The following is a 24,617-nucleotide window of genomic DNA, read 5'->3' as shown; positions in this document are numbered from 1 at the left end:
ACATTCTAAACTGTATCACATATAATTCATTGCATTTACAGATGGTGGCACAATAACACCCCAGGGGGTGTAGTTGGCTCAATAGCTTCAGTGGTTTGTTGTTTCATTAGTGACATCGATTCTGACCTTACTTGGTATTATCTGAATGGAGTTTTCACATTCTCATTCACACCAACATGCGTCACTTGGAGAATGGGGTCCAAAATCCGGTCTGAAGAAGGGTCCCAACCCAAAACGTCACCCATCCTTTTTCTCCAGAGATGCTGCCTGACCTGCTGAGTTACTCAGGCACGTTGTGTCTATCCCAAGAAAAGAGCTGGTTGTTCGGTTAATTGGTTAGTTTAGTTTAATGTCACATGTACCGAGGTACAGTGAAAAGCAATATTGTTGCCTGCTAACCAGTCAGTGGAAAGGCTACACATGATTACAATTGAGCTGTCCACAATGTACAGATACATGATAAAGTAAATAATGTTTAATGCAAGATAACGTCCAATAAAGTCCGATTAAAGATAGTGCAATGGTCTTCAATGAGGTCGATAGCAACTCAGCACCAGTTGTTCAGTTGCCTGATAACTGCTGGGAAACATAGAAAATAGGTGCAGGAGTAGGCCATTCGGCCCTTCGAGCCTGCACCGCCATTCAATATGATCATGGCTGATCATCCATCTCAGTATCCTGTACCTGCCTTCCCTCCATACCCCCTGATCCCTTTAGCCACAAGGGCCACATCTAACTCCCTCTTAAATATAGCCAATGAACTGGCCTCATCTACCTTCTGTGGCAGAGAATTCCACAGATTCACCACTCTCTGTGTGAAAAATGATTTTCTCATCTCGGTCCTAAAAGATTTCCCACTTTGTTGTTTGTTGTCTTTGTTGTTAACTGGCCATTGTACAATATTTCTCACGTAGGTGGCCTGTGGCAGAAGCAGAGGAGTTTGGGGGAAGAGAAGGACTTAATGGACAGAATAGGTTTGAGTAAAAAAGGTGGTAAAAAAGGGATGGGCTGAGAACTTCCTTATATATATCGTAAGGAAATATTTGGGCATGAGACAGGTTGCTGCAGCAAGTATTGCCTGCAGAAAGATTCACAACCCAATTGGAGGAGGAATCTTGGTAGGGTCTTTCAGTTACTTAATTATCCTGGTTCATCAAAAGGTAAGTGAGATATTTTTTAAATAATGCTTTAACCCATCTGTAACTAGCGGCAATGGAAAAGTCAACCCCATTAGTTTTAACACAATGTGTTTGAGGGATCAGGAGTATCCTATAATCTGGTACATAAGTCATTACTTTTTTGGGCCAAGGGTGTAAGTAAGACATTTTCTTGAGTTTAGAATCCATTCCGTTTTTACTCCATAGGATTTAGTCTAATAAAAACAATTAAATTGAAAAATTTTCCAATTAAAAATTATTTACATTGTTTATGTACATGTGATAGGAGAAGCATTAGGCCATTCCGCCCATCAAATCTACTCCGCCGTTCTATCATGGCCGATCTATCCCTCTTAACCCCATTCTCCTGCCTTCTCCTGGGTTGGAGAGGCGCTGCACTGGCAGCAGCCTCGGCCTACAGCCTGTCTGTTATTTCTATCTTTTTTATTATTTTTAGTTAGTCTAAAGTCTTGTGTTGGGAGAAACTTTTACTTTTCTAAGTGGGGGAGGAGGGCAGGGTAAGGGGGAAACCGTCTCCTAGTCTCTTCCTGGCGGGACACGACTATTTCTCTGAGTCGCGTCCTCGCTCCCCACCTCGCGGCCTACCAGCTGGATCGGAGCGGCCTTTCCTGCCGGGGACCGGGGACCGGGAACCGGACCAGGGCTGCTACAGCGGCGGCGCAGCGCTGGATTCACCGCGGAGCGAGCGATACCTACCTGGGTCGCCGTTTGGAGCTCCGGAGCGTTGGGCCGCTGCTCCAACATCGTGGAGCTCTGGTTTGGAAGAGTTTCCAACGCGGGCGGCGCTGATCGCCAACACGGAGTCCTGGGGCAGCAGTCTCCACCCGGCGCAGCCTGCGGACTTTGGGAGCCGCCGACTCCGGTAGGAGGGGGCCGACTCTGGTGTCCACGCCGCTGAGGACGTCCCGCAGCCCCGACGTCAGACTTACAACACCCCGGCGAGCGGTCCTGAACATCGGGCTGCCCGTAGCGGCAACTGCGGAGGGCACGGGGAGACCCTGACCACGGGGAACAATGGAGGAAGAGACTGACTTTGGTGCCTTCCCACACAGTGGGAAACTTTGATTCTGCTGTGTGGGGATGTTTTATGTCAAACTCTATAGTGTGTTGTGTCCCTTATTTTTATTGTATGGCTGTATGGGAATTTCATTTCACTGTGCCATCTGGCTCATGTGACGAATACATGTATCTTGTATCTTGTATCTAATCCCTGACAGCTGTACTAGAATCTATCTATCTCTGCCTTAAAAATATCCATTGACTTGGCCTCCACAGCCTTCTGTGGCAATGAATTCCATAGATTCACCACCCTCTGACTAAAGACATTCCTTCCTAAAGGAACTTTCTTAAAGGAACTGTTTGAAGCATTGAGTCTGAAGAAGGATCTCGACCCAAAACGTCACCCATTCCTTCTATCCAGGAGATGCTGCCTGTCCTGCTGAGTTACTGCAGCATTTTGTGTCTATCTTCAGTTTAAACCAGCATCTGCAGTTCCTTCCTGCAATGTTTCCTTTAAGTAATGTTTAGTAAAATGCAAACAGACTTGAAAACCCAGATATCACTACTAGTTTAATGGAAAAAAGAATTGTCTTCTACCAAACTTAATTTTATCAGGCACATTTCTGTAAATCACAACAGATCATCCTCACCCTCAACTTAGCCCCTACCAAAAATACCTAGAAAAAATGATATGTCGATAGTTACAGTCGCCTGCCACCAAACAGCCCCAATAATCAGCATCAAGGATTTTAAATCTGAGTGGTTCCTAACATGAAACTCTCTTCACTACTAAACACCACTATTAAACAATTCTCTTCACACCTTGACCCACTTCCTTTACAGAAACCAAATACATTCTCCGTCATCAACCATTTGCCTGACAAAGACCGTTTATGTATCTCTCTTGGGAGTGTATGTTCTAAAACTTTTTGGCCCAAGGCGATGGTGGATTATTTTTTATTCGGCAGAAACAAACACTTTCCTAATCAGCAGAGTGAAGATGATTAATGAACAATTCTCAAATTACAACCTTTTTGTTTGGCTTCAAATAGGTTCTTTGGGAAAAAAATGTACTGCATTACATGCTCTTTCATGTTGGAACTTCATGGCTAAACAGCAATTTACTGCTTTATTACACAATGTTGTTAGACCCATTAACAGTTCCAAACACGTACACAGACAATACAAGTAGAGATTTCATGTGCCTGAAATTGTTCTGAGAAATAAGACAGGCTCTTTTTTAAAATGGTGTGTGCATTTACTCATGTTCACAAGTTCTAGGAGCAGAATTAGACCATTCAGCTCATCAAGTCTACTCCACCATTCAATCATGGCTGATCTACCTTTCCCTCTCAACCCCATTCTCCTATCTTCTCCCCATAATCGCTGACATCCGTACTAATCAAGAATTTAACAGGCAATTTTTTAGACTGAAAGCAACCATGAATACGTTTTCCCAAGGTGATGCTGATTTTGTGACGCTGCCATTCATCTGTGCGAGGTTAAAGTTCACTTCAGATAGACACAACATGCTGGAGTAGCTCAGGAGAAGTAGCTGGAGTAGCATCTCTGGTGAAAATGGATAGGTGACGTCTCGGGTCGGAACCCTTCTTCAGACCCGATCCAAAACATCACCTACAGTATATATTTTCTCCAGAGATCCTGATCCGTTGAGTTACTCCAGCATTTTGTGCCTGTCTTTGGTATAAACCTGCACCTGCAGTTCCTTATTATTACATAATGTTCATTTAAGCCAGATTTAACAGTAGCCATGAATAGATTGTAAAAAATAATACCTTATAATTTAGTCACATTATGAAATATGATAACCATCATATTATAGAGTGGAGATTCAGTCAATGAAATTGTTTATTAGGTCACAGTCCTTCTGTGGAGCTCGGAGAAGCAGCGAGCAGAAACAGAGAGATGAGACTATTGGCTTGAAAGTCCGTGAGAAAGAAGGTGAGTGACAGGGACACTCTGTAGATTGGGCAATGTTCACGGCTCGGCAATGGACCTGAACAAATACGCCACAGTTGTTACAGACTTCATAAAGAAATGTGTGGAGGACTGCGTCCCAACGAAAACCTTCCTAACCAGAAGCCTTGGATGAACCATGAGATCCGCACTCTTCTGAAGTTCAAATCCCGGGCATTCACGTCTGGAGATACAGAGGTCTACAAGAAGTCCAGATACGACCTTGGTAAGGCCATCAAAAGGCCAAAAGAGACTTCTGCTCCAAGCTGGAGGATGAGACGGATGTTCGGCAACTGTGGCAGGGTTTGAATGGCATCACTTCCTACAAGGCGAAATCAGGAGGCAGCTCAATTATCAGCAAAGCATCACTCCCTGACGAGCGCAATGCGTTTTACGCACGCTTTGATAGAGAGAACACTGATGTGCCTTCCCGAACCCCCTTTCGCCGTGATAGATTTCAGTCACAGTCACAGAGGCCGACTTCAGAAGATACTTCAGGGGGGGTGAACCCTTGGAAAGCACCTGGACCTGATGGTATACCCGGTCGTGTTCTAAAAACCTGTGTGGACCAACGGACATTTTCAACCTCTCACTTCTGAGGTCTGAGGTTCCCACCTGCTTTAAAAGGGCATCAATAATCCCCAAGAAGAGCAAGGTGACATGCCACAATGACTATCGACTGGTGGCACTAACGTCTGTGGTGATGAAGTGCTTTGAGAGGTTGATTTCTGGCACATATCAACTCCTACTTCGACAAGAACCTCAACCCACTGCAGTTCGTTTACCGCCACAACAGCTCAACGGTGGATGCGATCTCGTTGGCTCTCCAGTACGCTCTGGACCACGGAGAACAAAAACTCATATGTCAGGCTGTTATTCATTGACTACAGCTCAGCATTTAATACAATCATCCCCTCCAAACTGGTTACCAAGCTCTCAGATCTGGGTCTCTGCGCATCCCTCTGCAATTAGTTCCTCAACTTCCTCATCCACAGACCACAGTCTGTCCATGTTGATGGAAATGTGTCAACCTCGATAACAATCAGCACGGGAGCACCTCAAGGCTGCGTGCTCAGCCCCCTGCTGTACTCACTCTATACTCATGATTGTGTAACTGGACATAGTGCAAACTCCATCATCAAGTTCGCCGACGACACCACTGTTGTGGGACGTATCACTGATGGTGATGAGTCAGAGTATAGAAGTGAGATCGACCGATTGACCAAATGGTGCCAGCACAATAACCTGGCTCTCAACACCAGCAAAACCAAGGAACTGATTGTGGACTTTGGAAGGGGTTGAATAGGGACCCACAATCCCGTTTATATCAATGGGACGATGGTGGAAAGGGTCAAGAACTTCAAATTCCTGGGCGTGCATATTTCTGAAGATCTTTCCTGATCCCAGAACCCTGATGCAATCATAAAGAAAACGCATCAGCGCCTCTACTTCCTGAGAAGTCTACGGAGAGTCGGTATGTCAAAGTGGGCTCTCTCGATCTTCTACAGGTGCACAGTAGAGAGCATGCTTACTGGTTGCATCGTGGCTTGGTTTGGCAACTTGAGCGTCCAGGAGCGGAAAAGAATGCATGTGACCACTGCCCAGTCTGTCACCGGTTCTGACCTCCCCACCATCGAAGGGATCTATCGCAGTTGCTGCCTCAAAAAGGCTGCCAACATCATCAAGACCTACATCATCCTGGCCACACACTCATCTCTCCGTTGCCATCAGGTAGAAGGTACAGGAGCCTGAAATCTGGAACATCCAGGTTCATGAACAGCTTCTTCCCCACAGCCATCAGGCTATTGAACTCACCATCAAACAAACTCTGAACTATAACAGCCTATTGCACTTTATCTGTTTATTTATGTGTAGATACAGTGGCTTGCAAAAGTTTTCATACCCCTTGAACTTTTCCACATTTTGTCACGTTACAACCACAAACGTAAATGTATTTTATTGGGATTTTATGTGATAGACCAACACAAAGTGGTGCATAATTGTGAAGTGGAAGGAAAATGATACATGGTTTTCAAATTTTTTTACAAATAAAAAACTGAAAAGTGTGGCGTGCAAAAGTATTCAGCCCCCCTGAGTCAATACTTTGTAGAACCACATTTCGCTGCAATTACAGCTGCAAGTCTTTTGGGGTATGTCTCTACCAACTTTGCACATCTAGAGACTGAAATTTTTGCCCATTCTTCTTTGCAAAATAGCTCAAGCTCAGTCAGATTGGATGGAGAGCGTCTGTGAACAGCAATTTTCAAGTCTTGCCAGAGATTCTCAATTGGATTTAGGTCTGGACTTTGACTGGGCCATTCTAACACATGAATATGCTTTGATCTAAACCATTCCATTGTAGCTCTGGCTGTATGTTTAGGGTCGTTGTCCTGCTGGAAGGTGAACCTCCGCCCCAGTCTCAAGTCTTTTGCAGACTCTAACAGGTTTTCTTCCAAGATTGCCCTGTATTTGGCTCCATCCATCTTCCCATCAACTCTGACCAGCTTCCCTGTCCCTGCTGAAGAAAAGCATCCCCAAAGCAGGATGCTGCCACCACCATGTTTCACAGTGGGGATGGTGTGTTCAGGGTGATGTGCAGTGTTAGTTTTCCGCCACACATAGCGTTTTGCATTTAGGCCAAAAACTTCAATTTTGGTCTCATCTGACCAGAGCACCTTCCTCCACATGTTTGCTGTGTCCCCCACATGGCTTGTGGCAAACTGCAAACGGGACTTCTTATGGCTTTTTTTCAACAATGGCTTTCTTCTTGCCACTCTTCCATAAAGGCCCGATTTGTGGAGTGCACGACTAATAGTTGTCCTGTAGACAGATTCTCCCACCTGAGCTGTGGATCTCTGCAGCTCCTCCAGAGTTACCATGGGCCTCTTGGCTGCTTCTCTGATCAATGCTCTCCTTGCCCGGCCTGTCAGTTTAGGTGGATGGTCATGTCTTGGTAGGTTTGCAGTTGTGCCATACTCTTTCCATTTTCGGATGATGGATTGAACAGTACTCCGTGAGATGTTCAAAGCTTGGGATATTTTTTTATAACCTAACCCTGCTTTAAACTTCTCCACAACTTTATCCCTGACCTGTCTGGTGTGTTCCTTGGGCTTCATGATGCTGTTTGTTCACTAATGTTCTCTAACAAACCTCTGAGGCCTTCACAGAACAGCTGTATTTATACTGAGATTAGATTACACACAAGTGGACTCTATTTACTAATTAGGTGACTTCTGAAGGTAATTGGTTGCACTTGATTTTATTTAGGGGTATCAGAGTAAAGGGGGCTGAATACTTTTGCACGCCACACTTTTCAGTTTTTTATTTGTAAAAAAATTTGAAAACCATGTATCATTTTCCTTCCACTTCACAATTATGCGCCACTTTGTGTTGGTCTATCACGTAAAATCCCAATAAAATACATTTACGTTTGTGGTTGTAACGTGACAAAATGTGGAAAGGTTCAAGGGGTATGAATACTTTTGCCAGCCACTGTATATGGTCTATGCTATATAGACACACTGAACTGTTCTGTATTTATGCTTACAATAATACTCTGTTGTGCTGCAGCAAGCAAGAATTTCATTGTCCTATCTGGGACATGTGACAATAAACTCTCTTGACTTGACTAGGCTTGACTTGAAGTAGTTAATTAGGTAAGTGCAGCTGTAGTGGAGCGGCCTTGCTGAGGTGAAGTGCCTTGGTGAGTTAAGTCTTTGGCTCGAGAGTCTTCGGCTACGAGACTGAGGCAAGAAGGCTACACTTGATTCAAAACTGTGATTTTTTTTTCGTCCGTTGGAGAAATGGCCGGTAAGTTGGTGCAGTGTGTTTCCTGCCGGATGTGGGAAGTCAGGGACACTACTGGTACTTCTGGAAACTACACCTGTGGAAATGGTGTCAAGGTGCATCTCCTGAATGAACGTGTCGGGGAACTGGAGCAGCAGTTGGATGACCTCGGGGCCATCGGGGAAAATGAGAATTTGCTGGACAGGACCTACAGTGAGGTTGTCACACCAAGGATACAGGAAGAGCGAAGATGGGTGCCTGTGAGAAAGAGGAGTAAACGTGTAGTGCGGGAGACTCTGGTCCCTGTACCTACTGTAAACAAGTCTTGGCAGTGGATGGCATGACAAGATTGAGTGGTAGCCTGGGCTGTGATCCCAACCCTGGTGCTGAGGCTCAATGGGGAAGAGTGACTTCAGGCAGAGCCGTAGTGGTGGGAGACTCCATTGTCAGAGACAGGACAGGAGAGTCTGCGGCAGCAGGCGAGACTCCAGGATGGTGCGTTGCCTCCCTGGTGCCAGGGTCCAGGATGACTCGGAGCGGCTGCACGGCATCCTCAAGAGTGATGGGGAGCAGCCGGAGGTTGTTGTGCATGTTGGCACGAATGATATAGGTCGGAAGAGGAAGGAGGTTCTGCAACAAGATTTTATGGAATTGGGCAGAAGACTGAAAAGCAGAACCTGCAGGGTAGTGATCTCAGGATTGCTTCCAGTACCTCGTGCTAGTGAAGGTAAGAATAGGAAGATAGAGGATACAAATGTATGGCTGAGGATTTGGTGCACGGGGCAGGAATTCGGATTTCTGGATCATTGGGTCCCTTTCCGGGGTATAAAAGGGACGGGTTGCACCTAAACTGGAGAGGGACCAACATCCTAGCAGGAAGGTTTGCTACAGGGGAGGGCTTAAACTAGATTGGCAGGGGGATGGGATCTTGTGCAGGACAGAGGCACAGGAGAGGCTAGTTGGTGTGGAGGGTGGTGTAGGAAACGTTAATGGACAGAATAGGCATAACAACGGTGAGTGAGGAAGGAGGGTTGGTTTAAACTGCACGTATTTTAATGCAAGGGGCTTGACGGGTAAGGCAGATGTGCTTAGGGCGTGGATAGGTATGAGCGACTGGAACGTTGTAGCCATGACTGAAACCTGGTTAAGGGAGGGGCAGGATTGGCAGCTCAATGTTCCGGGGTACAGGAGCTTCAGGAGAGACAGGGGTGAGGGGAAAAAGGAGGGGGAATTGCATTGTTGGTTAAGGGGGATCTCACGGCTATGTTCATTACAGGCGGTTCGTCTAGTGAGGCTATATGGGTGGAGCTGAGGAACAAGAAAGGAAAGATCACCTTGTTGGGGGTGTACCTCAGACCCCCAAATAGTCAACGGGAATTAGAAGAGCAAATGTGCCGGGAGATTGCAGACAGCTGCAAGAAAGAGTCATGGGACATGTATAGGCAGCTGGGGTCAAGGGCATTCATGGAGGAGTTTCGGGAACTAAGGAGTAAACTAAAAAAGGAGATCAGAAGGGCAAAAAGGGGCCAGGAGATAGCTCTGGCGGGTAGCATAAAAGACAGTCCCAAAAGATTTTATAAATACATAAGGGGGTAAAGGGTAACTAGAGAGAGAGTGGGACCTCTCAGGAATCAAAGCGGTCACCTCTGTGTGGAGCCACAGGAGATGGGCAAGGTCCTTAATGAGTATTTCTCCTCTGTATTTACCGAGGAGAAAGACAGCAGGATGGAAGAAATTGGAGCAGGCACTGGAAGTGTCTTGAGAGCAGTCAGGGTTACCGTCGAGGTAGTACTGAAGGTACTGTCGTGTTTGAAGGTATACAAACCTCCGGGGCCTGATCAGATATTTCCGAGGACATTGCGGGAAACTAGAGAGGAAATTGCGGGAGCCCTGGTTGAAATTTATGAGTCGTCGTTAAATACGGGAGAGGTGCCGGAAGACTGGAGGGTGGCAAATGTTGTACCTCTTTTCAAGAAGGGCTGCAGGGAAATGCTGGGAACTATAGGCCGGTGAGCTTAACATCTTTAGTTGGTAAGCCACTGGAGAGTATTCTGAGGGATAGGATTTATAGGCATTTCGATGGGCAAGGGCTGATTAGGGATAGTCAGCATGGTTTTGTACGTGGGAGGTCGTGTCTCGCAAATCTGATTTTTTTTTGAAGACGTGATCAAAAAGATTGATGAAGGCAGAGCTGTAGATGTTGTATACATGGATTTTAATCAGGTGTTCGACAAGGTTCCGCATGGTAGGCTGCTCTGGAAGGTTAGATTGCATGGGATTCAAGGAGAGATAGCTGAATGGATAGCACATTGGCTCCATGGAAGGAACCAGAGGGTGATAGTGGAAGGTTGCTTCTCGGAATAGAGGCCTGTGTAGTGGTGCGTCTCAGGGTTCAGTGCTGGGCCCGTTACTATTTGTCATCTACATCAATGATTTGTATGAGAACATACAGGGCAAGATTAGCAAGTTTGCTGATGATACAAAAGTTTGTGGTTTTGCAGATAGTGAAGATGGTGGTGAATGATTGCAGCAGGATCTCGATCAATTGGCCAGATGGGCGGAGGAATTGTTGATGGAATTTAATACAGAGAAGTGTGAGGTGTTGCATTTTGGGACGTCGAACAAGGGCAGGACCTACACAGTAAATGGTGGGCCTCTGGGTAATGTTGTAGAGCAGAGGGATCTAGGAGTACAGGTGGCATGATTCCTTGAAGGTCGCGTCGCAGGTAGATAAAGTGGTCAAAAAGGCTTTTGGCACTTTGGCCTTCTTCAGTCAGAGTATTCAGTATAGAAGTTGAGAGGTCATGTTGCAGTTGTATAAGACATTGGTGAGACTGCATTCAGAATATTGTGTTCAGTTCTGGGCATCATGTTATAGGAAATATATTGCCAAGCTTGAAAGGGTTCAGAAAAAATTTACGAAGATGTTGCCAGGACTGGAGGGTGTAAGCTAAGGGGAGAGGTTGAGTAGGCTGGGTCTATATTCCATGGAGCGTAGGAGGATGAGGGGAGATCTTATAGAAGTATACAAAATCATGAGAGAAATAGATCGGGTAGATGCACAGAGTATTTTGCCCAGAGTAGGGGAATCGAGGACCAGAGGACATAGGTTCAAGGTGAAGGGGAAAAGGTTTTATAGGAATCATAGGGGTAACTTTTTGGTGGGTGTATGGAACAAGCTGCCAGAGGAGGGAGATGAGGCTGGGACTATCCCATTGCTTAAGAACCAGTTGGACAGGTACATGGATAGTACAGGTTTGGAGGGATATGGACCAAGAGGGCCATTGACAACGCCCAGAGGATTGTCGGCTGCCCTCTCCTTACCTTGGAGGACTTACACAGTTCCCGCTGCATGAAAAAATCCCAGAGTATTATAAAGGACATTTCCCACCCCGGACACTCCCTGTTTGAACTGTTGCCGTCAGGCAGACGGTACAGATCTACAAGGACAAGGACAAACAGACTTAAAAACAGTTTTTACCCCACTGCTATAAAGGCACTAAATGTAGCCGCCAAGGAACGCAGGGGCGATACATTCTAAGGGACTGTGGTACACTGTGAAATCCACAGAAGGATGTAGGGTTGGGTGTTTATGCGTGCTATTTTCATGATATTTATTTTAGTTGTTTATCTTTTTTAATATTTTACCTTGTATGTATCGTTAGCTTTTAGAAATGTTTGAATGGTGCACTGACTGGCTGACATTTTTAAATTTCGTTGTACATGGTTCATGTTACAATGACAATAAATAAACTATTCTATTCTATTCTAAGTGCAGGCAAGTGGGACTAAGGTAGCTGGGACATTGTTGGCCAGTGTGGGCTCTATGACTCTATATTTACTCCTACCCTTTTATATTGAAACTCTGGGCTCAACCTAATGGATTAACATGACCACATTTATAGCCCTGCTCTATATATCACCTACACAGCACCGTTTAGTGATAGTCATAAATTACACTTTGATATGTCATTTAATTGGGTAGAAGATAATTTTATAATGTGCCACATTTCTAACGCAAAGCAATTGTACCTACAGCAGGATCAACTGCACTGGGTCATACATTTTTTGTCTACCTTCGATTTAAACCAGATTTTGTGTCTATCTGGGTCATAACATGTTTCCAATGACAACATTTAACTTAGCCTCCAAGAACAACTTGGGAATCAGAACACAATGTTTTGCAGGACTTTGCAGAATTTCGGCATTTTTGTTGGACAACACATCAACTACAAACCTCATGATCTAAACTACAACAAGAGTTTTCGAGTAAAGATACGGTTTACTTACAGGACTTTAAGGTTGTAAAGACCGTCAAATGCTCCCGTGGGGATGTTTGTCAAGTCGTTTCCGGCAAGACGCCTGCAGGGTGGAAGAATAATCAAACACGTCTCTTCATGTGGGATTCATTTAAAAGCTAAGAAATGCAACATAAATATACAAAAATGAAAATTTCCATTAAAACCTCTGGTAACTGCACGGAATATTTAACACACAACTATCTTCAGGTAAATGTTACATTAATTGCTTCTAACGGATAAAGCAAGAAAGGCATCGTGCATTCTGAGAAAACATATTTTATATAAGTAGCATATAGAAGAAATAAATGGCCTTAAATTCATGGAGCTTAAATCTTTTCATTTAACATGAGAGGAATAGATCGGGTAGACGCACAGAGTCTCTTGCACAGAGTAGGGGAATCGAGAACCAGAGGTCACAGGTTTAAGGTGAAGGGGGAAAGATTTAATAGGAATCTGAGCGGTAACTTTTTCATACAAAGGGTGATGGGTGGATGGAATGACCTGTCAGAGGAGAAAGTTGAGGCAGGGACTATTGCAAACTTTTAAGAAACAATTAGACAGGTACATGGATAGGACAGGTTTGGAGGGCCAAATGCAGGCAGGTAGGACTGGTGTAAATGGGACCTGTTGGTCAGTGTGGGCGTCGGGCCGAATGGCCTGTTTCCATGCTGTATGTGGAAAAATAGGCAGGTTTAAGAAAACATTGACATAGGTGGGGTATAATAATGATCAACTAGGCCAGTAAAAATTAATTTGGACCTTAATATATCAGATTTACATTAGAGTTACACCAGCACTTTGTGTGTACCTTTAGATTTAATTAATTTATTTGTTTAGAGGATGATTAAAGATATTTCTTCCCTGACCAGGGTTTAACTGCTAGTTTTTTTTAAAAGACACAAGTGCTGGAGTGACTCAGCAGGTCAGGCAGCATCTCTGGAGAACATGGATATGTGATGTGTCGGGTCGGGATTGAAGAAGGGTCCCGACCCAAAACATGGCCTATTCATGTTCTCCAGAGAAGTTACCTGACCCGCTGAGTTACTCCAGCACTTTCTTCCTTTGTCAAGATGCTAGTTCCATTCACCTCGTGGATGACCAAAGTTAACTCTGACCGCACAACTTCACGATTACTGCGTCTGGGCGCGTGTGTGCATAAACTGGACTCTGCCGTCTGATTTATTCTGCAATAACATTGCGTGGGAAATATATAGGCTACTTTGTTTCCACCTTAATCCAGTTTCTGCAGCATCTGGAAATTTTCTTTAGAGATCTCAAGTCAGCTGGAAGAATGTACCCACTACCCCGCTCCCAGGAATAAACACAAAACCGAATTCATCAACTCTGATCCGAAATGTGAGTGTCTGTGTGCGATGAGGCTTAGACCTTTAAATATTTTTCCCTTTTCTAGATTTATGAATGTTAATTTTTTTCAGTCTCTGTCTTGGATCATTGATTTTGTTATAAATTCCAGTAGCCTGGCCTGAGGGGCTTTAGGTTCTTTTATTTCAGGGCTGAATTCCTGTGGCTTGGGATCCATTACTTAGCCATTAGCCTCAAGACAGATGTGTTGATGTGTCTACTGGTGGGTTGATTTTGTTTAGCTGTTTGTGAATTGACTGCTTGTGAATGTCAATGATCCAGACTTCCTGTGTACAATGAATTTTCTTTAAAAGAACATAGGGAAGAAGGTTATTCCGTGCCTTTGCCCCTCACACTTTGCACCATTGGCTGCTCCTGGAGCCTTAGGATGCAAACAGCCCCGCATCTCTGGAGGGAAGGTATAGGTGACGTTTCAGGTTGAGACTCTTCTTCAGACTGTAATCATCAGACGTCATCAGTCTGAAGAAGGGTCTCGACCCGAAACACCACCCATTCCTTCTCTCCAGAGATGCTGCCTGTCCCGCTGTGTTACTCCAGCATTTTGCTTCTATCTTTGATTTAAACCAGCGTCTGCAGTTCCTTTCTACACAATCTTCGGATGCAGTCAAGATAGAGGCACCAGTCTCAGTCAACTGACAAACCCAATTGTGCTAAAGTTTAGAGATACAGCGTGGAAACAGGCCCTCTGGCCCACCATGTAGGTGCCGATCAGCAATCCCCGCACACTACCACTATCCTACACACACATTAGGGACAATTGACGATTTTACCAAGCCAATTAACCTGCAAACCTGTACGCCTTTGGAGTGTGGGAGGAAACCGGAGTTCCCGAAGAAAACCCATGTAGGTCACGGGGAGAACGCACAAACTCCGTACAGACAGCACCCTTTGTCAGGATCGTACCCGGGTCTCTGATGCAGCAAGGCAACAACTATACTGCTGCGCCACCGTGCTGCCTCCCTATATTGCCAAAATGTTCTCACAAGCAACATTTTGTGTTGCTTCCGTGTGGAACTGGGCTGCTGAGTCCAGTTATCTCTCACATATCAGTGCTTATAGCATGGAAATCCTCAAACTCTATCACCACACTGTATTAAGTGTGGGACCTGCCCACTACCCATGTATGTGGAGATATTTTGATCTACAATAAATACTCTTTATTCTTCCATTACAACCATGAAGGAATGTGACCATCTGAACTCGCTAACTCTTATTTCCTTCTCACAGAGTTTGTGTTTAAAATCTGCTTCCTTCCCATAAATATCTGGTGGCCAGATTTAAACTGCATTGTAAGAGTGGGAGAGGCAAATATTGCTTGCCAGTACATTGGTGACTTCTTCCAACAATATTCCAAGCCACTTTGTGCTAAAATGTTGAACTCATTCCACCTCTTGTCATTCATTCATTATTGTAATTGTGCACAGCCACAAAAAGCTCGAGTAACTCAGCTTGTTGAAGGGTTTCGTCCCGAAACGTCACCCATTCCTTCTCTCCAGAGAAGCTGCCTGTCCCGCTGAGTTACTCCAGCTTTTTGTGTCTATCTTCAGTTTAAACCAGCATCTGCAGTTCTTTCCTACACATTGTAATTGTGCACTTGTTTCACTTCTGGTACAATCCTGCGTACTGTGCATCCACCAAGGTGTTCTGCAATGTTTGGTCACTATTTTCTGAAGTGGGAAAAGATCTATAAATTATTGAGCTGCTTGGTCAGAAACAATGAAACAGATCATCCATCCATTTTACAATCATCTATTTTACTCTTTATTAACTTCTTTAAATTTAATTGACATTAAACAATGCTCTCATTAAATACATAAACCCAGGAAGTTAAAAAACCATCAGAGTTTAGACAGGTTGTTTTACATGCCGTTACACTAATCGCAACCATTATTTTCTTGCTTCATTTTGTTTTCCGAGATTAAAGAGGAATAGGTTTGTATAAGATATTTTAAGACCTTACGGTATCATAAATCAAAGTTTGCAGCCAATAAAGTATTTCTGAAGCTTGGTTACAATATCACCACAGGCATCCTCTTGTTCAAGCTAATGTCCTATACAATTGCAGCATAACTTGCCTAGTTTTGCATGAAACCTTTCTTGTTATAAGCAATAACTTCTGTTAGCTTGTTTAGTTACTTGCTGTACCTGTCCTCTGAGAATCCTCTGAGAATAGTCCTCTGGGAATAGTCCTCTGAGAATCAGGCTTTGAGTCTCACAGGTCCCTCAGCATTTTGTCTCTTCAGGGTGGCACGGTGGCACAGCTTTAGAGTTGCTGCCTTACAGCGAATGCAGCGCCGGAGATCAGGGTTCGATCCTGACTATGGGTGCTGTCTGTACAAGTTTGTACGTTCTCCCTGTGACCTGCGTGGGTTTTCTCCGAGATCTTCAGTTTCCTCCCACACTCCAAAGACATACAGGTATCTAGGTTAAATATAAAAATTGTCCCTGGTGTGTGTAGGATAGTGTTAACATGCGGTGATCGCTGGTTGGCACAGACCCGTTGGGCCGAAGGGCCTGTTTCGGCACTGTATTTCTAAAACTAAAACTAAAACTAAAAACAGCAGCAGTAGAGTTGCTGCCTTACAGCGCCAGAGACCCAGGTTCAATCCCGACTACGGGAGCTGTCCGTACCGGTTTCCTCCCACACTCCAAAGACGTACAGGTTTGTAGGTTAATTGGCTTTGGTGGGAAAAAAAGTGATCGATGGTCGACGTGGACTCGGTGGACCAAAGGAGAAATATGTAATAACTAATTTTGGTTGTAGCAGGACAATAAATGATATTTACTGAAAGTTTGAATGGTCCGTGACAGAAAAGGTTTGACGATATTTTCCTGAAATTTCACGTTTATAATGCATTATAATGCAGCAGGAACAGATCAAAGGAGTGAAATCAACGCAAGGACTAAAAAGAAAATGTAAATTTGAACAAATAAATTAAATATTAAATCAAGGACAGAAAGTGAAATAACAAGAGAGATGTATACTTTGGAATCAAATTGGGAGTAAATGTGAAATTAGCAAAATGTTTTTTTTTAAAACAAAGTTTAAAGCATATGTTATAACTTGCATGAACAACGCTTTATGTCAGAAAGGTTCACTTGAAGTAATTAATGTCCAGTGCAATCTTAAAAAAAATGGAGAAATAATCGAGCCTCATGCAAAAATGTAAAAGGATGCTTTAGATAAGGCAGCACGGTGACCCAGCAGTAGAGGTGCTGCCTCACAGCACCAGAAACGGGTTCAAGCCTGACTACAGGAGCTGCCTGTACGGAGTTTTTTACGGTCTCCCTATGACCGCGTGGGTTTTCTCCGGGTCCTCCAGTTTTCTCGCACACTCCAAAGACGTACAGGTTTGTAGGTTGATTGGCTTCTGCAAATTGTAAATTGGCCCTAGTGTGTAGGATAGTGCTAGTGTACGGGATAATCGCTGGTTGGCGCAGACTCGTTGTGCCAAAGGGCCTGTTTCCGCACTTTCCTTCAAATGTCTAAAGTCTAATTAACTTTAGAACACCCTGTGTAGGAAAGAACTGCAGGTGCTGGTTTAAATCGAAAGTAGACACAAAATGCTGGAGTAACTCAACGGGTCAAGCAGCATCTCTGGAGAGAAGGAATGGTTCTTCAGACTGAAGAAGTAAATGGAAAACGTAATCCATTCCTTCTCTCCAGAGATGCTGCTTGTGCCGATGAGTTACTCCAGCATTTTGTGTCGACCTTAGAACACCCTGTCCTTTGTTGCGAGTTAGGATCAAACACACAGAAGCCACAACCTCACACTGTTCAAAGCTTTGCAATGAGTCAACTGCTAAGTTCATGGTATAAGGTTAAAGGAGGCAAAGCAGATCCCTGGGACTTGTGAGTTTCATCTGCCTTTGTCCTAAGTAGTATTTGGTTGTGCCATAATTTTGACCTCAATTTATAGGTCTCCAATGTAACCCAAGTTTTTAATATTGGGCGTCTGTTGCTGTGGCTCAGTCTTAATTTAAATATGAATCCCATTACAATTTATGTGTTGATTTCTCACTATTTGGATTATATTGGACATGGGTTTATCAAAATATTTCAGACTTATTATTATCCTGTTCAATTTGTTGTTACATTTCTACAAGTTGCTGATTCTAATTGTGAATTTGCTCTAAATTAATCATACATATTCAAGAAGAAATTATGGTGAGATTCAAACATCAGGATTATTAAAATATGGACTAAGTGATGAAACTGCTACACCAGCGTCCAAGACAAGTTTGATCTCAAAATTTTCATTCGTAATTACGTTATTCTGGTATTTTAAAAAGTGGCTTAGTATTAGGAATGGTAACCATGAAACTTCCATATTGTTGTTAAAACAGAGGAAGACATCTTTGATACTTACCCAGTCTGACTCAAACATGACTCCTGGGTTTCCAAGCTATGAGGACTTGATCTCAATGGACATTTCAATGTTTGAGGACACAAAGTGCTGGAGTAACTCAGCGGGTCAAACAGTATTTCTGGAGAACAGGGATAGGCGACGTTTTAATCAGCACCTATCCATGTTCTCCAGAGATGCTGCCTGACCGACTGAGTTACTCCAGCACTTTGTGACCTTTTGTGTAAATCAGCATCTGCACTTCCTTGTTCCAACATGTTAATGCTTGATATTGACGAGTTTTGATTCTCTTTAACACCAACACCTGAGTTTTGATGGCATAGGTACATGATTAAAATGAACTATTTAATGACCGAGCTTGAAGGAGTATAACCTTGCAACAATATACTTTAACATGAACAGTAGGGGAAGCAAATGGTGCTGGACTTTCAGTTCATCTTCCAGCATAGGCTGGCAACTTCAATTAAAGAGGCCACTTATGGCATCAGGCACTAAGCCGAAGCTGAACATATGATATTGTTTTTGGACCACAAGTAAAAGTATTTGACGCTAATCACCTCTGAGTAGCATGGAGTTAGAAATAAAAACTTACAGGTGCTGGCCTATTAAAAACTTGCTTGAGCCAGAGAAAGGCTCTTATCCCAATTATCCTTGCTATCAAAGCCAAGATATGGAGCTAAGTAAAATGTGAGGGCTTTCCTGTGGTATAATGTCAGGCTAAGGAGGCCAGTTCCGGGCACTAATGGTAGGCTCTGAAAGAGCAAAAGGGAATTCTTACAAACATATTTTCCGAATTTTCTTTTCTGCAAAAAATGATCGGAGCATGCAAAGGTGCACGTTGACCTCAGCTTTCACACTGATGCAGTAAAACATTTGCTTTTGATGAAACATTGCGTGGTAGCGTAAGGCAGGAGCCAGCAGCTGGAAGGAGAACCAGTAGATGAATTTCAATGGCCTCTGCAAGGTACTAGTGAGCAACTTGGTGACAGAACCTCGCTTGGTTTCCCATTCTGCTTCTGGCACAGGTTCCTGCATTTTCTTTGAAGACTTTATCCGGCCAATTGTTAACGTGCGATGCCAATAAAAGATGAGGTAACCATGAGTGCCGTGCCTTTCGAGGTATGCATGCACAATTTGGGTTCATTCTTGGCACTGGATGTCCATCCTCTAACAATCCCCACAGCCTCCACCATCACCCTGCCCACTAGGCTGCTCCTGAACTCTGCAAAAACCCAGGGGGATTATGGAAGTGAGATCTCCAGAATATCTCCTCCTTCTTTACTTTAGACATTAGAAATACAGCGCGGAAACAGGCCCTTTGGTCCATAGAGCGTGCTGATCCACAATCACCCTGTACACGAGCACTATCCTACACTCCAGGGATAATTCACAATTTGACCAAAGCCAATTAACCTGCAAACCTGTACGTCTTTGAGGTGTGGGAGGAAACCGGAGCTTCCAGAGAAAATTCACGCAGTCATAGGGAGAGCATACAAAATCTGTGCAAACAGCACCAATAGTCAGAGTCGAACCCTGGTCTCTGGCACTGGGCAATCAGCAACATTGTAAAAGTGTACCTTTAATAAAAGACTACCCTTGGGAATTTGGCTGAGTATTGAAAAATATCGTCAATTATGATATTGCCTGGTGTTTTGTGAAAGAATTCATAATTGACACGATCTTACAAAGATTAATTTCCACATAACTGGTTAATCCTGCAAGATGCTCCCTCAGTTCTCCTCGACAGATTTGAAAAAATCAGAACAGCCAACCACATTGATGGTCAGTGTGGACAAGATGGGCCAAAGGGCCAGTTTACTTGCTCTGTCTAGGACAGAACAGTGGCGTAGAGGTAGAGTTGCTGCGTTACAGCGACAGACACCCATGTTCCATCCTGACTACAGGTGCTGTCTGTACGGAGTTTGTACGTTCTCCCTGTGACCACGTGGGTTTTATCCAGGTGCTCTGGTTTCCTCCCACACTCCAAAGACGTACAGATTTGTAGGTTAATTGGCTTCAGTAAGGAGTAAAATTGTCCCTGACATGCAGAGGTTAGTGTACGGGATGATCACTGGTCGGCGCGGACTCAGTGGGCCGAAGGGCCTGTTTCCGCAATGTATTTCTAAAGACTAATGTAAACTCTCTCTATGACCCTATGACTGAGATATACTGTTTAAGAAGGAACTGCAGATGCTGGAAAATCGAAGGTAGACAAAAATGCTGGAGAAACTCAGCAGGTGAGGCAGTATCTATGGAGCGAAGGAAATAGGCAACGTTTCGGGACGAAACGTTGCCTATTTCTTTCGCTCCATAGATGCTGCCTCACCCGCTGAGTTTCTCCAGCATTTTTGTCTGCTGAGATATACTGTTGTTTTGCGGAGCCACATCATATGAGAACAGCAAGTTTCCATCTCAAAAGGGCATACGTAACGGCTAACATTTGAAAGGTCTTCAATTGTTCAAACCGATTCTCTGTTTTACTTCGAGCTTTAATTTTGAAATATTTGATGTTGACAACACTACTTTGGAACACACCTAATATTAGATTAGTTTGAGGCAGGCCTTGTTTTGGAAAAGAAGAGAGCTCAGTAAAACCCAATACAACATCCTGAGGTATTGATATATGAGATGTTCAGGAATAAAGCAAATTGCTATACCTATTCCTCAGCTACACCGGGAATGCAAAGCCACTCCAAGACAATTCCCCAAAGAGGCAGCCATATACATTTTTTAAATGAATCTGTTGTAACAGTTTATTCACAGCTATCAGTCGCAGAAGCACAATATCCTTTAATCAAGTTGACGTAATTTGAGTCTGACCCAGCTGTGCTGAAATGTTTAAATGGTCAGTACATGATATGAAATCAGCAACAGATTTAAACTGTGCAAGACCAGCTGTCGGCAAAATATTACATAAGTTATTAATACTCCCATACAGTAACGGGGCGTCAATTCTGAGAGAGAATTTTTCGGACGCTGTTTTCTGATCTGCTTTAAGTTTCATCAGACTAATTAAAATGAATTAACCATGTCAGTTCAGTCACAGTTGTTTAACTTGCATTTGAGAGAAAACAAATAATGAATTCATGTTCCATTACGAAATCAGGGCACTGCTTCAATTGAAAACCCCAAGTCTTTCCTCCTGAATTCACTGAGACAAAACATACTCCACTGAACTGGCTGTATTATTATTTTGAATCACTCATTCCATGTGTTTGGTCCACACAAAAGTCTCGGTCTGAAGCTTGACTCCTTCGACACCAGGTATTTGATGTTGAACTCCCTTTGTACTATCGGCCTGGTTTTGTATAACTCTCACTATTACGGTAATGCTGAATGCTTCACTGAAAATGCGGAGATAACATGGACAAGATGCATATCAGCCGAAGCTTTTCTCAGACTGCCTTTGTGAATCTGTAATAAAATGGCCCCATTTAGTGTTTTAACTACTATCTTCATCTCTCTCGTTTGTTTGCATGTTTTGCTGGCTTTAACTTTTTCATATTTGACAATTACTAAGTCAGAGGGTCACAGAGTTATACAGCGTTGAAACAGGCCCTTCGGCCCAATTTGCCCACACTGACCAACATGTCCCATCTACACTAGTCCCACCTGCCAGTGTCTGGCCCATATCCCTCTAAACCTATACCATCATTGTGCCTGTCTAAATGTTTCTTAAACATTGCGATAGTACCTGCCTCAACTACCTCCTCCGGCAGCTTGTTCAATACACCCACTGCCCTTAGTGTGAAAAAGTTACACCTCATGTTCCTATGAAATCTTTCCCCCCTTCAACTTAAATCTATGTCCTCTGGTTCACGATTCCCCTACTCTGGGCATATACGAGCATCATATTTGACATATTTACTTAATCTTGAGAAAGAATAAGCCATTCTGTGTTATTCGGCAAATTAGTTTTAACATGCATTTGCACAATTACAATGGTATGCTCCACTTTGTACAAACATCAGATACAATTTTAGTTTAATTTAGTTTAGTGATACAGCTTGGAAACAGACACTTTGGCCCACCGAGTCAACGTAGGGACAATTTACTATTGTTACCAAAACCAATTAACCTACAAACCTGTACGTCTTTGCAGTGTGGGAGAAAACTGGAGCACCCAGAGAAAACCCATGCAGTCACGGGGAGACCGCACAAACTCCATAGTCAGGATCGAACCTGCGTCTCTGACGCTGTAAGGCAGCAACTCTGCCGCTGCACTACTATGCCGCCCTTTAAAATAATCCTGCATGATTTCGCAGAAAGTCGAAAAGGGGACACCTAGATTTGAACCAAGAATTGATGTGCAGTCAAATGCTCTACCACTGAGCTATACCCCCTACTTCTGCTTCAGACCACTGGTATAGGACTGGATCTTATTCTGAAGCGATGCAGGGTGAGACCCCCTTATAAATAAAGTGTTCTCCCGCAAAGCAAGTGAAACCACCTCTCGCAGATGCCCTCTTGTAAGGAATTCATGCAGGAATCACATTCAGAGAGGGATAAAAATCTGGGCTGAACCCATATCAGTTGTTCTACGAACCATGTCCCAGGATGAACAGCAAATCATGAATGACTTTTCAACAGGATTGTGAGCAACAATAAAAATCTCAAAGAAAGACTCAAGGTGCTGGAGTAACTCAGTGGGTCAGGCACCATCTCTGGAGGGCAAGAATTGGCGATGTTTCGCTTTGGGACCTATCATTACTCCACCACTTTGTGTCTTTTTTTGTAAACCAGCATCTGCAGTTCCTTAAATAAAAACTTAATGTTGATTACATTTCTGAGTCTGCAGGTCTAAAGGTCAAAGTGAAAGTCCATCTCTCCGCACCGAGAATCATCCCATTAGTGTTGGAATCCAAAGCGCAAATACAAATGCATTCCATGCTACAGATGGAGAAAGTGCAGGCATGATGTGGAATGCAGGGCGAGTCCAGGAGGAGAACATCATGTACCATGTATCAGCTCTGTGAAGAATGGATGTAGGAAATAACCGTAGAGGTTAAGAGAATTATGCCTTGGGCAGTTTCCTCCCAGCCCCAATCTCTTCAGGAATGGGACCGCTTCACTTCCCAGCCCCAGAACTTTGAGCGTGGCCCATTTCCCGGGATCTGGGTAGTGAAAGAGAAGGTAATGTAAGGCTAGGTGGGGTCACCTACTCCTCTTCTTTGCCACTTGCCATTAACCTTCAGTAAGGGGTAATTGGCGGTAGCTATTTAACCATGCAGCATAACTTTGGCACGAGGGAGGAATCTGATCATACAGGGGAAATCCATGCAGTCACAGAGAGAATGTGTAATCTCTATACGGACAGCAGCCAAGGACAGGATCAAAGCCGGGACCCTGTAGCTGTGATACAGCTGGACTAACCACTTGGCGTTGTGTCACAGAGAGGAGAAGGAAATTGCCACAGTTCACTGTAGGAGCATGACCACAATCATTTTAACTTTGAATTTTAAATTTGCCACTTACACTGATCTAAAAGATCAATCTGCAATAGATTAGACTCGGAATGAACTTTTTACGTTCATAATAAATCCAGGAATGTTTTGCCATTTTTTGCGACCGTACGTCCTCAGGCACGAATGTCATCTGGCATCGCTGTGCCTAAACAAGCTACTCCCTGAAGATGAGTGCAGGGATCAGGATGCGCAATTAACCCACACTGATTGCAAAGCAAGAAGCTTGCCAACTTTGTGCTGGATGCCTATTATAGCGATTTGTGCGTGCAGTGTTAACACTGACGTTTGGTGACTACACGCATCTGAGGCAGACCAGCATTGTAACCTGCAAGCACAAGTTCAAGCTGAACTTTCAAGTGCAGCCTATACCTCTTAAAGAGGAGGTACACTGGAGATGGTGCCAGTGCTGATAGTTATGGAGATTGTTATAGATAATTATAGAGAACCTGACCTGGTAATACAATGTAAAAGTGAACAGGCTCCAGTGTATTGTGTGCAGTTTTGGTCCCCTAATTTGAGGAAGGACATTCTTGCTATTGAGGGAGTGCAGGCCTACAGTAAATTGGAGAAACAGCACCTCATATTCCGCTTGGGGAGTCTGCATCCTAGTGGCATGAACATTGAATTCTCACAATTATGTTAGCCCTTGCTGTCTCCTCCCCTTCCTATCTCTCCCTCAGCCCTCGGGCTCTTCCTGCTCCTTTTTCCTCTCTTCTCCCCCCCCAACTCCCCATCAGTCTGAAGAAGGGTTTCTGCCCGAAACGTTGCCTATCTCCTTCGCTCCATAGATGCTGCTGCACCCGCTGAGTTTCTCCAGCATTTTTGTGTACCTTCGGATATCCTACCTCTCTGCGCAAATGGATCAGAAGTGGATTTGGGTGTTGGTGTACTGGGAGGCAGAGAGTGAAGGTGACCCTTTCTAGCAAACAAGAAATTGTGGTATATCTATTTGCCGAAGCCGACCATAATGCTACATGTTTTGACCAATGTTGACACTCTCCTTGCAACATGAGTAGCAGCCACTCATATTCCGCTTGGGGAGTCTGCTGGAGGGCCAGGTCAGCTTAATGCCATGCAAGACCAAAGTGCTGCCACTACAGAGGGCTGTAGATTGCCTTGCTCAAGTACAGGCTCACGTGCAGTTGCTTACTGAGGTTCAGG

General features: G+C 44.0%; 1 protein-coding gene across 4 annotated transcripts in view; it reads right to left on the bottom strand.

The window, feature by feature from the left end:
* The window catches only part of lgr5 (leucine rich repeat containing G protein-coupled receptor 5), a 153,152-nt gene that overhangs the window by 67,667 nt on the left and 60,868 nt on the right, over nt 1-24,617 (bottom strand). For all 4 annotated transcript variants that reach the window (XM_033038173.1, XM_033038175.1, XM_033038174.1 and 1 more), the window contains exon 3: nt 12,231-12,302. In XM_033038173.1, coding sequence (XP_032894064.1) covers nt 12,231-12,302 — 72 coding nt within the window. The remainder of the gene's footprint in view (nt 1-12,230; nt 12,303-24,617) is intronic.

Source organism: Amblyraja radiata, chromosome 19 (genome assembly GCF_010909765.2).
Source record: "Amblyraja radiata isolate CabotCenter1 chromosome 19, sAmbRad1.1.pri, whole genome shotgun sequence".
Lineage (NCBI taxonomy): Eukaryota > Metazoa > Chordata > Chondrichthyes > Rajiformes > Rajidae > Amblyraja > Amblyraja radiata.
This window is presented reverse-complemented; position numbering and strand designations above follow the sequence as displayed.